General features: G+C 40.8%; 2 protein-coding genes across 3 annotated transcripts in view; one reads left to right on the top strand and one right to left on the bottom strand.

Annotated features, from left to right (window-relative positions):
• Positions 1-16,653, top strand: part of LOC143148684 (WD repeat-containing protein 47) — a 164,787-nt gene that overhangs the window by 36,813 nt on the left and 111,321 nt on the right. For both annotated transcript variants that reach the window (XM_076315261.1, XM_076315262.1), the window contains exons 2-3: positions 13,000-13,699; positions 14,765-15,368. In XM_076315261.1, the coding sequence (XP_076171376.1) occupies positions 13,000-13,699; positions 14,765-15,368 (1,304 nt within the window). The remainder of the gene's footprint in view (positions 1-12,999; positions 13,700-14,764; positions 15,369-16,653) is intronic.
• Positions 4,850-11,728, bottom strand: LOC143147880 (uncharacterized). The gene is made up of 12 exons (XM_076313567.1): positions 11,680-11,728; positions 11,612-11,638; positions 11,376-11,568; positions 10,976-11,252; positions 10,764-10,833; positions 10,586-10,688; positions 10,502-10,505; positions 9,522-9,884; positions 8,483-8,651; positions 7,357-7,577; positions 7,083-7,274; positions 4,850-5,495 (listed from the first exon to the last, which is right to left on the bottom strand). Exons 1-12 carry the CDS (start codon positions 11,726-11,728, stop codon positions 5,088-5,090), a joined length of 2,076 nt encoding a protein of 691 aa, XP_076169682.1. The 3' UTR covers positions 4,850-5,087.

The raw sequence follows: 16,653 nt of genomic DNA, 5'->3' as shown, positions 1-16,653 counted from the left end.
AGTGTCCTTACAATATTCTTAAAATCCAAATAGTGTCTTTACAATATTCTTAAAATCCAAATAGTGTCTTTACAATATTCTTCAAATCCAAATAGTGTCCTTGCAATATTCTTCAAATCCAAATACTGTCCTTATAATATTCTTAAAATCCAAATAGTGTCCTTACAATATTTTTAAAATCCAAATACTGTCCTTATAATATTCTTCAAATCCAAATAGTGTCCTTATAATATTCTTCAAATCCAAATACTGTCTTACAATATTCTTAAAATCCAAATACTGTCCTTACAATATTCTTCAAATCCAAATAGTGTCCTTATAATATTCTTCAAATCCAAATACTGTCCTTACAATATTCTTAAAATCCAAATAGTGTTCTTATAATATTCTTCAAATCCAAATAGTGTCCTTAAAATATTCTTCAAATCCAAATAGTGTCCTTAAAATATTCTTCAAATCCAAATAGTGTCTTTACAATATTCTTAAAATTCAAATACTATCCTTACAATATTCTTAAAATCCAAATACTGTCCTTACAATATTCTTAAAATCCAAATAGTGTCCTTACAATATTTTTAAAATCCAAATAGTGTCCTTACAATATTCTTAAAATCCAAATAGTGTCCTTACAATATTCTTCAAATCCAAATACTGTCTTTACAATATTCTTCAAATCCAAATACTCTCCTTGCAATATTCCTAAAATCCAGATAGCATCCTTACTAGAATTTTTAAATATCTTTATTTTTCTTCCAATAGTATCGTTCCTGGTAATTTCAAACCCAGACAGTATCCTCGTCACTATTCTTAACCCTTTGCACTCGAGGGCTCCGGAGCGGAGCCATTTAAAATTTGTCTTCAAACTCGAGGGCTCCGCTACGGAGACAATGGAAATAATTTTCAGTTTTTAACATGAGAACAAAAACAAATCGTAAAAATTAGTTATAGGATATTTCGCTGTTGGTGACAAATGACGGTCGCGGCTCGCAGATTGTTATGCTCTCGATAACAGCACACAATCGCGGTTTGAGCAACATTCCGCATTCCGCATTTGGATGCAAGTGAGTTAAGTCGTGTTATTCAGCAGTAGAGTGTATATCAGATTCTAGTTTATCTGTTGTTTTTATATTTTGAATTCATATTTATATCCCCGATATGGCAAATAAAAGAAAAATTTGTGAAAATTATAGTGATATTGAAAGTAGTAGCGACGAATTAGAATTTGAAGTTCATGGTGAACATTACAGAAATAACATAGACGCTCTTGGCCGTGATGAAGCAGACAATATTGAACTAAGCCATGAATCCGATTCTAATGATAGTGATATATTTCCTGCAGTACGACGACACATACCGAGAATTGAAAGTGATATTGAGGGATTTGAAAGTGATACAGAAGGAAATGTAGAAGACACAACAGATTCAACTGGAAATGACGAATGGATGGATGTTTCGGAAGTGGATAATATTCCATCTCCTATGGATTTCGATATTTCACCTCGAATTGCCGGACCACAAATTTCCAACGATATAAAAGAACCGTTAGATTTTTTTCAATTATATTTTACGGATACATTGATTGATTCCATAATAAAAGAGACAAATGATTACGCAAATTCAAGACTGCGTGGAAGGCAATTGTCAAGGAGATCAATATGGAATACATGGAGTGATGTTAATCGGAAAGAATTTCTGGCCTTCATCGGAGTGATCTTGAATATGGGAACCATGCTGGTTGCAAATCTCCAGGAATATTGGTGTACCAAGTTCACCAGTAAAATTCCATTCTTTTCAGACGTATTTACCCGAGATAGATTCCAGCAAATATTTTGGATGCTTCATTTACACAAAAATGCACCAGTAGGCAGAAATACGTGCTTAAGGACTCGCATTCAAAAAGCTAATAACTTTTTACAATACATCAACTCAAAATTTTCCGAACATTTTATACCGTATCAGTCGATTTGCGTTGATGAATCCGTTATAAAATTTAAGGGGAAAATATGTTTTATGACATATAATCCAGCTAAACCCACTAAATGGGGAATTAGAATTTACGTTCTGGCCGACTCAACTACCGGTTATGTTTATTCGGTTTTGCCTTATTACGGCAGTATTACTTCTGAAAATCTCATAAGACCTGATCTGCCTGTCAGTTCCAGAATTCCTTTAGACCTGTACAGAAAACTATTGGACAATGTTCCTAATGCTAAAGGTTATCGTATGTATACCGACAGGTATTATACAAGCATACCCCTTGCTGAAGAACTGCTAAAAATGAATTGTTTCCTCACCGGCACAATCAAAACAAATAGGAAATATTTACCAACGACAATAAAAAAACCGCAATTTGTAAGAGACAGGAAAACAGTGGCTTACAGAAAAGGCAAAACCCTAGTTCTCGCATGGAAGGACAAAAGGATTGTCACTTTGTTAAGTACTCGTAATGAAGCGGGTTTGACATCGGTTGATAGAAGAGTACGTGGTGGTGAATTGGTCAGAATACAAAAACCTAAAATTGTTATCGATTACACAAAAAATATGCGTGGAGTAGATCGGGCCGACCAATATGCTGCAACATATTGTTTTCTGAGAAAATCCCTGAAATGGTGGAGAAAACTATTTTTTTGGGGGATGGAAATGTGTACAGTAAATGCATATATATTGTACACTTCTGTTAAAAAAATAAATAATGAAAAACCAATGACACACTTGAAGTTTGTAAAATTGTTGGTGGACCAATTGATTGGGAATTTCCGACAAAACAGCACATCTCGAGAATACAGTTACACACCAAATACGGAGGCCAGACTCAACAACCACCTACATATTATACGTTCTGGAACCAAGAAAGATTGTGTAGTGTGTTCGAATAGAAAAATTCCAGGCGAAAGACGGCAGACCCATTATTTTTGTGATACCTGTCTAGAGAAGCCAAGATTACATATTGGCAATTGCTTCGAGAGGTATCACACTTTGGAAGATTACAAAATGTAATAATTTTATAATTTTTTTTATATATCCTAACATTTGTATCCATAAACAATTAAAAAAATAATAACATACAACGATGACTTTTCTTTCAATGCGTATATCATGAACTTACATGTGAATATGATCTTTTCACTCAAATGGCTTCGAGTTGCTGGTAATATGACTCAAAAAAAACTTCGAGTGCAAAGGGTTAATACCCAAACAATATCCTTATTACATCTTTAAAATCTTGAATGTACCCTTAAAATCGTTCTCGTAACCTCAACGTTTCAAGAAACTGAAAAAAAAAAAAATTTCGACCAACGAGTGGAGTCGAGGACGCGTGAAGGAACCGGAATGAAAGCCTGTCCCGGAGAAAAGGACGATCGTGAAAATGATTTCCCTCTCCAGATTCCGTGTTTCGTTACAGACGAGACGAGACGTTGCGTAACGCTCGAAGATTTAAACGAAACGTTATCGGTCGGCGACCGCTCCTGCGGATTACTTCCGCGATTAAGCGATAGGATTACTTGAACGACGCTTAAATCCGGTTCACGGACGCGCACTAAATGCCAATTAATCGTTGGTTTCTCGTTAGCGGCGTCGAGTTACTCGAGGTGTAAAATTTTACGAGACCGGCAAGAAGAGACTCGCTACGATAAACGCGACGATGTTTACGGTCAAACGTTTATTGAATTGTACGGCTCGTTGAAAATTCCGCGTTTCTTTTTATCGATTAACGACTCTTCGGTACGGTGGCTATCGATTAGAACGATCTCGATGCGGTGATACGAAACGTAATAAATAATTACTCGCGGTACCCACGCAACTGAATCTTTTCAAACTCGGGCCTCGATTACACCGTTTGGTACAGCTTCCCTTGGAAATTAAGACGAAACAATGGAATAGTCGTGATTTCGAATATTTTTGCAATTTCGATCGCGTTCTATTATTCTACGATTGATACACTGTCGTGGGTCTTTTCGGACCCAAAGAAACTCGCTCGATTGTACCCTTAGAAATTAAGAGAAGATAATAGAACCTTCATGCTTTCGAATACTTTCGTAATTTCGATCGTGTGTCCTCTCATTCTATGATTAATACACTCCTGGGTCTTTTCTGACCCACAGAGACTCGCTCCATTAGAAATTAAAAGAAAATAATAGAAGCATCGTCCTTTCGAATACTTTCGCAATTTCGATCGTGTGTCCTCTTATTCTAGGGTTAATACACTCCTGGGTCTTTTCTGACCCGCAGAGACTCGCTCGATTAGAAATTAAGAAAAAATAATAGAATCTTTCTTCTTTCGAATATTTTCGTAATTTCGATCGCGTTCTCTTATTCTACGGTTAATATATAATATAATACTTCTGGGTCTTTTTGGACCCAAAGAAACTCGCTCGATTGTACCCTTAGAAATTAAGAGAAGATAATAGAACCTTCATGCTTTCGAATACTTTCGTAACTTCGATCTCGTTCTTTTATTCTATGATTAATACACTCCTGGGTCTTTTCTGACCCGCAGAGACTCGCTCGATTAGGAATTAAGAGAAAATAATAAAATCTTCCTTCTTTCGAATATTTTCGTAACTTCGATCTCGGTTCTTTTATTCTATGATTAATACACTCCTGGGTCTTTTCTGACCCGCAGAGACTCGCTCGATTAGGAATGAAGAGAAAATAATAGAATCTTCCTTCTTTCGAATATTTTCATAATTTTAACCGCGTTCTCTTATTCTACGGTTAATACACTTCTGGGTCTTTTCTGACCCACAGAAACTCGCTCGATCGTACCCTTAGAAATTAAAAGAAAACAACAGAATCTTCCTTCATTCGTATATTTTCGCAACTTCGATCGCGTTCTCTTATTCTAGGGTGACACTTCCGGGTCTTTCCCGACCCAGGTAGCTCGATTCCACCGTAAATACAGTTCCCCTTAGAAATCGACTACGAACTAATTGGAAACAACGAATCGTTCTTGGAAATATTTGTGCGAGTCAAGTGACGGGTCCGTTCGGACCCAGGTCTCGACCGCGGTACCGCTCAAATCGCTGGTGTTCGCGAGGATTCGAGCTACCCGACGGTCCGGTTGATTTGCCAAGTCGGATCTCCGTTCACATCATTTGGTACGTTACGCGCGGCACGTTGTCCTCGTTGTGCAAACAGATCCTGTACGGTTCAGAGGTAGACGGGTACTCCCAGTTGTTACTCGCGGGGTAATTGTACGGTTGAACAACGTATCCAGTGTTCGGGGAATAATTCGTTCCTTGTACGCTCGGTAGTTGATAAACTTGCACGTTTTGCGGTACGTTGGTCTGTCCCGGAGTGAAACTATTCGACATTCCATCGTTGTAAACGACGTTGTAACCAGTATTCGCGCAGGGGCAAGAGCAACCTCCAGTCATCGCGTAATTGGTTGGCAACATCCCGTGCTGATGTATATGTTGCTTGATCTTCGTGTTGTACTTTGTTCTATGCGTGCCCAATATGTCGTCGTTGAGTGTTGTGGTCTGTTCGTCATTCTGTGAACGAAAATGATCGAATGATTTTTGCTTTGTATTGATCGAGGTTGGCTAAGTACTGGTGTTCTTTTCACGAGGAAAGCACTTCATCTCTTCTGTTGTTACTTCGGTAAAGTGGAAAGAATTATAATCGGATCGTCGTTAACTTGGAAACTTGCCCGGCTAATTTTTGCGTCACTTTTTCCCGGTGCACGAGAGGAGTGTACGTTTTTGTTCAGCGAGAGAGAAACTTGTGATAAAAAGTTTTTTATTCGGGCTAACTGCCATTCTTTCTGCGTGGAATTCTTTCTCTTTGAGGATAGGGTGTTAGGATATGGCTAGGTATTTTCAACACTTGGAATGTGTGATTCTTGGAATGTGCAATTCTTGGAATATGCAATTCTTGGAGTATGCAATTCTTGGAGTATGCAACTCTGGGAGTATGCAACTCTTGGAATATGAAACTCTTAGAATATGCAACTCTTGGAATATTTAACTCTTGGAACATGCAACTCTTAGAATATGCAACTCTTGGAACGTAACTAGCAATGATGTTTGAACCTTCTCGATGCGTTTTGAAACAATAGAAACTGAGTCCTAAATATCGAGAGTAACGAAACATTGTAAAGTCCAATTTTCGAAATTTTGCCTCCACATTTGAGATATTTTTAATCGGAGTTTCCAAGAAAATGTGAATGCAAGATTCGTCGACCTATTGGACTTACCAGAATACTAATTTTTCGTTTCTATACTCTCGATTTACGATTCGAAGCTCGACTGTTCCTTAAGATCACTCACTCTAAGCTTTCACGAGCTTTGTGTTCTGCAAAAAAATTCCCACCAACTATTTTTATCCTACAATATACTCATCCCACTATTAATTTTCATCTCTGAACATCTCTGACTTTATCTCTGCGCTCTAACCGTGAATATTAACTTTCATCTCTCAAAGATCCTTCACCCTTTAGACTGACGATACAATTCGAAGAAATACCACTCACTCTAAGCTTCCACAAACTTTGTGTTCTCCAAAAAAATTCACACCGACTATTTTTTCCTACAATAGACTCATCCCACTATTAATTTTCATCTCTGAACATCTCTGACTTCATCTCTGCGCTCTAACCGTGAATATTAACTTTCATCTCTCAAAGATCCTTCACCCTCTAGACTAACGACACAATTCGAAGAAATACCACTCACTCTAAGCTTCCACAAACTTTGTGTTCTCCAAAAAAATTCACACCGACTATTTTTATCCTACAATAAACTCATCCCACTATTAATTTTCATCTCTGAACATCTCTGACTTCATCACTGCGCTCTAACCGTGAATATTAACTTTCATCTCTCAGAGATCCTTCACCCTCTAGACTGACGACACAATTCGAAGAAATACCACTCACTCTAAGCTTCCACAAACTTTGTGTTCTCCAAAAAAATTCACACCTACTATTTTTTCCTACAATAGACTCATCCCACTATTAATTTTCATCTCTGAACATCTCTGACTTCATCTCTGCACTCTAACCGTGAATATTAACTTTCATCTCTCAGAGATCCTTCACCCTCTAGACTGACGATACAATTCGAAGGATTACCACTCACCTTTGCCATTCGAGGTTCGTTATAGTCGTCCATCGTCTCGAGTTTCGACGATTGAGCGGTAATGGAGTCGGGTCTGGGATCAGGGACGTTTCTCTGTTTGTTCGCGACGGAGTTCAGCGCCATTCCACTTTGCTGTTGTTGCACCAGGGCCGACGATTGCTGCGGGGAAGGTTGTTGCAGCAACACCGTGTGCTGCAAACACCCAAGATTGTTCACTTTGTGGTACAAGTAGGTCTACGATTATGTAACGCGATTCTGAATAGTTTCAACGTACCTGCGGAGTGGTTGCACGTGAATTTACTTTGGACAGTATCTGCGGATGCGTTTGGTCGCCGATGATTTGTTGATGGGTGTTGAAAATTGTGTTCTGCGGGCCTGTTTCCAAGGAAGGGTACTGATGGTACACGGGGTACATGTTTGCCGGATTCAGACCCAACAGAGTGGCTCCGACGCTCGTTCGACCAGTGTCGCTTTGACGCACTCCGACGCGTTTCTCTGTCGTAAAAAAAAAAAGAATAATCGAAATTCGATTTTTCGTAACGAAGGGTAGCCAAATTGAACATCGGAACGTTCGTATCGAAATATCTATGCTTCCTCGTGTTCTACAGGGTGTCGCGAGAAAAACTCGAGAGAAAGTCTCAGTGTTTAAGAGAACACCTACAGCGAGAGGAAAACTTGAATTTTTTCGAGGTAATTTCTTACACGATTTGAAGGTCATCGTTATTTTTTTTTTTATTTTATTTTAGGGGAATCTTGTATTTTCTGTTACAGTACGTTGTGGTCAAATTCATCGAGTTAGTTTTCTATGACCTTGAAATGACCTTGGAGTGAAAAATTTAGATTTAATTCGTGTCGATGTTAGTTGTAGTATATCTACGATAAAAAATACACGATTTTGTTCAAAAGGAGGAAACCAAGGACGATTTTATTATAGTGTTTCTTTAAAAATGACCTTGAAGAAATTATCCTATCACTGCATGCAGTGATATCGAGAAGTTTTTCGATATAATGTTCTCGATGGAGATGTGTAGGGCTTCTCGTGATTCATTCGTTTTCCAAAATGGAGAATATATAATTTAATAGAATGTTTATACATTCAGAAAAAATCATGTTTCATTTTCACCGAAAAAAAAAGAAGAAATAACTTTCCGAACAACTCGATAGTATTTGTTTAGAGAATGATATCGAGCAAAGGGAATAAGAGATTCCTGCAGACCAACGTCTGCAGAGTCAGCAAATACTTAAATGCAAATATTCGAATCGAGCGAAATGCAGCGACGCGTTAATTTAAAAGCACGACTAATGGAAATAATACAAGCTAGGTCCTCTGATATTTAAAAAATTTCCCCTGGTTTTTCATTTACCGATTTCCGATCCGCGAAACGTCCCTCGTGACTCACCATCGAGGTTCTTCGTAGCTACTCCGTTCTGACTTTGCAAATCAACCACCAAGGGCACGTCCTCGTTTAAGGTCTGCTTCGGGGCCATATCAACTTTTCCAAGATTTTCTTTCTCTGCTCTAGAATCGGATTCGTCGCCACTAGATCTTCTGTGCCGGCTATGTACTGCCTGATAAAAGTGTTTCGTTAATCGATGCAACACAATTAAGACACGTTCCGCACCGAGTAAGTTTTCGCTCGACTTTTCATTCGGGTTATTCTAGGTTTCGTCCGAAGATCGATATATTGTCACATAATATTTCATCACCGTCCATAAATAATTAGTTCGCATACAGTAATTATCATACCATGTATTATGCGTGGTACACGCGACCTGAATAGAAAAAGGTCAGTGTACCAGTTGTGTTACATATGACACTTATTAAAAACTTTTTTATTAAAATTATTTATCGTTTGTTAAAATTAATCGTTTGTTAAAATTATTAAACTTCCTTCTAAAATTTTCTTAAACGCTCCTGAAGATTGAAATCAATAAATTTAAACACTTGATACTTATCAAAGAGAGGTACTCGATAGAAAGCAGCTCGTGCATGCCATTGAACTCCAAACCGCTCAATTGAGCGCCAAATCGTTTGTTAAACAGTAAATTTCGCTCAAAAAAATTTTTAAACATTCTCGTACTATCGAGATTGATAAATTTAAATATATGACACTCACCAAACGTAGATACTCAATAGAAAGCAATTCGTGCATCTCATTAAGCTCCAAATCTTTCAATTGAGCAACAAATCGTTTGTTAAACGGTAAATTTCGCTCAAAAAAATTTTTAAACATTCTCATACGATCGAGATTGACAAATTTAAATATATGACACTCACCAAACGTAGATACTCAATAGAAAGCAGTTCGTGCGTCTCATTGAGCTCCAAACCGCTCAATTGAGCGACAAATCGTGTGTTAAACGGCGAATTTCGCTCAAAAATATTTTTAAACGTTCTCGTACGATCGAGATTGACAAATTTAAATACATGACACTCACCAAAGGGAGATACTCCGTAGGAAGAGGTCCGTGCATCCCATTGAGCCCAAGACCGTTCAATTGCGCGGCAATCAGGCGTTTGTTGGCCTTGGACAAGTATGGCATCTGATATTGCTGCATCAGCTGGTACGATATCGCGTTCGCTGGATGCTGCAAGTTCCCGTACACCGGATGCAGTTCCAGATGATAGCCCGGGTCCACCGATTGCAGTTGTCGCATTTCCGTGGATTCGGGAACCGGACTCTGGACATTCATTGGCTGCGTTATGGATTCGATTTGTTGCATCGGTTGGGGTTGTCCGTATCCAGGTTGCACCAGAATATCGGCACCGACATTCTCGGCCACCAAAAAAGCCACTGCAACCTGAAACCCAATCGTCTGAACCATTTTGATAAATTCTGCGAATGTTACCTCGTTTAAAGTACAATACACCCTCGATTGTTCGGTTCTACTTTAACCCTCGATTGTTCGGTTCTACTTTAACCCTCGATTGTTCGGTTCTACTTTAACCCTCGATTTGCCACGGTAGTTATTTTGTCCGTAGGACACTCTATAATTGTCAAAAATTCAATTTATTCAGTTACTTAACAAATTGATAAGATTAATTCGCAACATTAGAATTTTCGTTCTTGAAAGTCTCTAGAAATATTTAAAAAAGCTAAATAAATCGAATTTTTCACAATAATAAAATTCGCTGATTCGACAAGTTTTTTTTTTAACGCAAACATAATCGACCGGTAGAGAAATCATCAATTCCTGATGTTTCACTTTCATTCGAGTAAACGAACTTTTTGTCGTATCGATCGTTATACATTCTTCTCTCGTTAGTATTATTAGGTTCTTCGCAAAGTCATTTCGTTTTTTTTTTTTTTGGAGAAAATGCAACAGGATTTTTTTAAAGTGTACAAACATTTTATTAAATTATATATTCTTCATTTTGGGAAACGAAATGAGTTTTCAAACAATCCAATAGTTTCTACCGTGCTAAAATTCCAAATATCCGATTTCGCCTTGTCGTATATTTCAATCCGTACTCGTCGAGCTTCGAATTATCGAGGACTCACCAGTATCCACTGCGCCATTGTTCCTCCTCGTTCTTAATCGTCCAAGAATTCGATCGTGACTGCGATTCACCGCTTTGGAGAGTGCTTAAATCGATCCACGGTGCTGATGTCGCGAATTTCGCGCGGTGCGCGCGTTTTTATCGAGCCAGCGTCGCCACAGGTGTATGTGGTAATTAACCAAAATTCGCAAAATCGGTCAGGTCAGGTTTCACGCGCAATATGTGAGTCGAAGCGTTCTTTTCACCGCTCTGGAACGATCGAGATTGATAAATTTCAATTCGTGACATTCGCCAAAACGAATTGTTTTCTAAACATCCAATTTTGCACAAAAATTTTTGTAAAACGTTCTCCAACGATCGAGATCGATAAATTTAAATAGGTGACACTCACCAAAGGGAGATACTCGCTAGAAGGCATCCCAATGAACTCGAGATGACTCAATTGTGCAACGAATTGTTTTCTAAACATCCAATTTTGCACAAAAATTTTTGTAAAACGTTCTCCAACGATCGAGATCAATAAATTTAAATAGGTGACACTAACCAAAGATTTTACGCTCAAAAATCTCGAGTTCAAACATTTTTTCTCCGTGTTATTTCCCTTCGTGTCGCCGCGAGTTTTTTCGCCGGTGAGAAAAGCTTCCAAGCTGCCTGACGCTTGGTTGTGTCTGCGAGATTCATAATTCACGCCCTCGAGAATCGCTGGGCGGACAAACTTTCAGTGCTGGTCGATTTTCCACGGATTTCCAACCCCCTGACGCGATCCTTGGATCGTTCTAGCTCCGATTCACGAGGAAGTTGGGTCTCGTCCCGGTGTTTCCGGTTGGAATATAAAGCGGTGGATTTTAGAGGGTCGTGGACGCCGGACCTCGCGTTTCAACTTTAACGGGTTCGAGCGTTTCCGTGGGGGGAACACGGTATGGTAACGATGTTTATGCAAATCTGGACGAGCCGATCCGACAAACTCGACCTCGCGATACCGGTCTAAAATTGTCATAACGAAATTTCGGAATAAAATCGTCCTTACCTGTGGAATCGCTCTCAAACCCAGTCTCTGTTCAAATTGTCGTTACTTGCTCTCGAGAGTGTGTTCACGCCAATGGAAACCGCGTTTAAAAGTGATCATTGCAGAGTGATGTATCATAATCTTGCCCTCGTAGATGCTCCTCGTTGATAGAAACTCCATTCGAGAATCTGACAATCATTCTCGAGCGAAGTCTCTGTTCAAACTGACGAGAACAGGTCGTCAGTTGCTCTCGAGAGAGTTCCGCACCGATAGAGACTTCATACGATCGTCAGAAGCAATTTCCACCGGTGAGGGAGACTCGCGAGCAACTGACGCCACCGAGCGCCGAACACGCGGCCCGAGTTGCACTGTGGTGTCTTCACGTCAATGGAAACCGCATTTAAAAGTGATCATTGCAGAGTGATGTTTCACAGTCTTAGTATACCTTGAGCTACGTGTCCATTCGAGAGTAAAACCATCGCGAGTTGCCCTCGTAGATGCTCCTTGTCGATGAAAATTCCATTCGAGAGTCTGACAATCGTTCTCGAGCGCAGTCTCTGTTTAAACTGACGAGAACAGATCGTCAGTTGCTCTCTCAAGAGTTCCGCACCGATAGAGACTATTTACGATCATCAGAAGCAGTTTCCACCGGTGAGGGAAACTCGCGAGCAACTGACGTCACCGAGCGCCGAACACGCGGCCCGAGTTGCACTACGGTGGCAGATTTCGAAAACCGCGTTTCCAACGCACCGACGCGGTAGACAACCGCGTAACCATTTGTCGACGAGGTTTAAATATTCACCGGCACGCGGAGTAGTTCAGTAGGAGAACGCTTGGATCAACGTCCGAATCTATCCACCCAGTTCGCGCGACAATCAGGGCATGTCAGCAGGGCCGGTGGCCTCGAAGTGCATCGAACTTGTACAAGCGAGGATTTCGCGCATTCCTTACGCGCGCATACCATTAGTCGGTTTCGCAATACAGTATACCCGTGTATCGTTCGAACAAGTAATTCCGGCGAATCAGATCGTGTTACGTTGAACACAAGAATTATCGTCCCCCGGACGGATTACGACAGAGTGAGAGGGATACGCAATTTTAGCGACCGCAACCGTTCCCGATTCCCGTGCCCAATTATTCTCCGCGTATCTATTATCGGAGTATCCGGCGTCTCGAATTAAACTCGCGAAAGAACAGACAGACACGAGGTCGTCGAAGATCCACATTCTTATTCACGATCTAAAAATCGAGCCACCTGGACGCTAGAACCGCGATTCGATCCTCCCCTGATCGTACCGATCTCAATGCAACGATGAAATCTCCCGCGATCGATGAAACTTCATCGAACACTCGTCGCGGTTCGATACGGAAGGTCGAGGCTGTAATTCTCTGCTCTGGAAATTGTCCAGGTTGCGTATTCGGTACGTGATGCCGGCGGCGCATCTGACGCTGCGCGAGGAGGATGTGGTACGACTAACCTTGGAGTTCCTCCACAGCCGCGACCTTCACATCTCGCAGCTCTCGTTGGAACGAGAGACAGGTGTAATAAACGGTCAGTACAGCGACGATGTCCTCTTCCTTCGTCAGCTGATCCTCGACGGACAATGGGACGACGTGTTGGAGTTCATTCAGCCGTTGGAGGCGTTGCCGGACTTCGATATGCGAAAGTTCACCTACTCGATACTGCGTCACAAGTACGTCGAGCTGCTCTGCATCAAGTCCGAGGCGAACGTGATCGCCGCGGGGACCAACGGGAGCGTCGACAACGCGGTCGAGGAGGTCGTCAAGGTACTGAGCGACCTCGAGAAGGTCGCGCCCTCCAAGGAGGAGTACAGCGGTCTCTGTCTGCTGTTGACGCTACCTAGGCTCACGGATCATCTGCAGTATAAGGATTGGAATCCGAGCAACGCCAGGGTACAGTGTTTTCGAGAGGTTCATCCTCTGGTGGAGAAATTCTTACCGGGGGACCGGAAGAGCACCGATCCAGCACATCCGGTCACCTCGGCGAAGAACGACCGGCTGATACAGCTGATCATCAAGGGCATTCTCTACGAGTCGTGTGTTAATTACTGCCAGGCCAAGGCGACCGGGTCCAAGGAGAGCGAACAGGTAATTGATTGTTGTAAAAAATAGATTTGGAGAAGGGTGGAGGATAGATTTTCGTATCTGGAACTTTGTCTAGTTTGACCTGTACTACGCCAGGGGTCTTCACTGACCCAGAGACACTTTTGGGCGATCAGTACAAGTTTCTTTGGAAATTGAAAAAAGTAATATAGTAGAGTTTTCGTTCGAATTGTTTGCCTAAAGTTAAATTAAGGATCCGTTTGGATCGAAGGGTGGTCGCTTTTGCAAAGGTCGTAAAAATTAATGGTATCGCGAGGGTTGATCGCGCCTTGGAGCGTATTTCTCGCGTTTGTATTACAGTTCCCGCCTTGAAGTAGTTAGGTGGAATCCGCTTGGTACGATCACTTTGAAATTTGGAGTTTTTTACGAGGATGATAAGATTACACGGAGGATAAGTCGAGCTCGGTTTAGATGTTTGCGCGTAGTTTAACGCGACACTGCCTTTTTGTTATCGATTTTCGTGATAAGTACTCGTGTGGAAAATAAAAAGTGTACTTTATTCGGGAGTATGTCCGGAAGGTTTATCCAGGATCTGTTAAGAACTCTTGTTTCTAAGTATAATTATCACAATCGATACTCATAAACAAAGATTAATTTTTCCTGGCTAATTTTACACAGAATATTTCCATTATCGTAATAACCGGATTCCACTCTACAGAAAATTATTCTCCGTTATCTACTCTTGCAAATATTGGGTTATTCGGAAAGTCATTTCTTTTCTTTTTGATAAAAATGAAACACGATTCTTTTAGAGCGTATAAACATATTTTATTAAATTATATATTCTCCATTTTGGAGAACGAAATGACTTTCCAAACAACCAAATACAAAGAACAGTTTCGAGCGCAAACGGTCGAAGAAACACTTTCTTCGACGATAAAAATGCAACGTGAAGTTACCCTACTCGAAAACTCTCGTCGAAAGGTTCAAAAATTCGTCTAAAGCTAGGAACCAAGGGTCGAGCGATCCCATCTGGAACGCGTTTTAACGTATCGATCGGGAGCACCGAAGTTCGAGCTCGTACTAAAAACTTGCTCCATTCGTTCCCAGGTGGAGATGAACTTCTCGAGACTGTTGGATGGCTCTGTGGGCTTCAGTGATTCCGATTTGAGCCTACTTTCCTGGCTGCAGAGCATACCACCGGAAACATTCGCCGTACCGTTTGCCCAACGAACGTTGAACGTTGACGTGGAGCGGCTGGAGCGACCGTCACTGGAAACCTCCTGGACCGAGCACATGCTGATCACCCCCATAAAACCGAAAACGTTCCCACATAGCGCGATGCCGTTCACCAGGCCGCGATCAGCGGCTGACATGATGTCACGTAGCTTGGTACCGGCTCTGGAAGCTGGACTCGGACCAAGAAGTCCCGGACCTAAGAACACACCGATACCATCCGCGGCGTTGATGGCGTTGTCCACCGGTGACATTAATCCGATGTCCAGATCGTCTTTCGCGAGCTTCCATCTGACCGGTTTCAAGAACAATAAACTGATGAACACCAGCGTGGACAGGCTGTTCGAGAACGAGGGCGATGTCTTTCTCAGCTCGAGCTACGCCGAGTTCCAGCAGTTGCCTTCAATACAGGAGACCACCACGAACAGCCAGCCCAAAGCACCGCCTAGGACGAGGGCGCAGTCCAAGAGTCCCGACGGTGAGTTTATTTCTAGTTTGGTTACTCGACGGTTGTAGGTACTGTGTTTGGTAAACATTTACGTTACCGGGGGCAGAGTCTTCGCGTTACCGAAAAGTTTACTTCTACTTTGATATTGTAAGAGTTTTATAGGGTTTGGTGAATGTTTACGTCAGTTGGAGTAGAATCTTTGGGTTGTCGAAATAAGTGGGTAAAGTACACTGTGAAGTACGTGTGTAGAGTATATTGTGTTTTTGGTAGTGTGACGGTTGTACGGTGTTTGGTGAATGTTTAGGTCAGTAGGAGTAGAATATTTGCGTTATTGCAATAACTGTGGTTGGTAAACATTTACGTTACTGGGGGCAGAGTCTTCGCGTTACCGAAAACTTTACTTCTACTTTGATAATATAAGAGTTGTACAGGGTTTGGTGAATGTTTACGTCAGTTTGAGTAGAATCTTTGGGTTGTCGAAATAAGTGGATAAAGTACGCTGTAAAGTGCGTGTGTAGAGTATATTGTTTTTTTGGTAGTGTGACGGTTGTACGATGTTTGGTGAATGTTTGTCAGTGGAAGTAGAATCTTTGGGTTGTCGAAATAAGTGGGTAAAATACACTATAACGATAGGTGTAGAATATATTGTTATTTTGATAGTGTGACAGTTGTACAGTGTTTGATGAATGTTTGTCAGTGGGAGTAGAATCTTTGGGTTGTCAAAATAACTGTGTAAAATACACTGTAAAGTGTATGTGTAGAATATATTGTTATTTTGATACTGTGATGGTTATACGATGTTTGGTGAATGTTTAGGTCAGTAAGAGTAGAATCTTTGCGTTATTGAAATAACTGTGTTTGGTAAACATTTACGTTAGCGGGGACAGAGTCTTCGTGTTACCGGAAAGTTTACTTCTACTTTGATAATGTAAGAGTTTTATAGGGTTTGGTGAATGTTTACATCAGTGGGAGTAGAATCTTTGCAAGAGTCTACTCCCACTGTGTAAGATACACTGTAAAGTGTATATGTAAAATATATATAATATTATATTTACACATGGTGTTTGGTAAGTATCTAGGTTAGTGGTAACAGAGTCTGTTGGTAGATAAAGAACACTCGTTATTTAATGAAAAATTATTTAGTCACCGAAATATTTTTGTTCCACTGGTAATTAATATTCTGTATCTGTGTCTACGCCAATGTGTGACTCGTTGTCCATTTTGCTCCATTTCGATGCCTCTTCTTTGAGACTTTGTCGCGCGATCGTCTTGGCCAATAACGAAAACGTGTGTACACTCGTACATATTAGTCATC

Source organism: Ptiloglossa arizonensis, chromosome 6, assembly GCF_051014685.1.
Source record: "Ptiloglossa arizonensis isolate GNS036 chromosome 6, iyPtiAriz1_principal, whole genome shotgun sequence".
NCBI lineage: Eukaryota > Metazoa > Arthropoda > Insecta > Hymenoptera > Colletidae > Ptiloglossa > Ptiloglossa arizonensis.
This window is presented reverse-complemented; position numbering and strand designations above follow the sequence as displayed.

Coding starts and splice junctions, on each gene's coding strand:
- LOC143147880 (XM_076313567.1), bottom strand. CDS start 11,728: ATGATACATCACTCTGCAATGATCACTTTTAAACGCGGTTTCCATTGG. Junction 7,275..7,356: donor CACGTGCAACCACTCCGCAG/GTACGTTGAAAC, acceptor GGGTGTTTGCAG/CACACGGTGTTGCTGCAACA. Junction 5,496..7,082: donor ACGAACCTCGAATGGCAAAG/GTGAGTGGTAAT, acceptor TTTCGTTCACAG/AATGACGAACAGACCACAAC.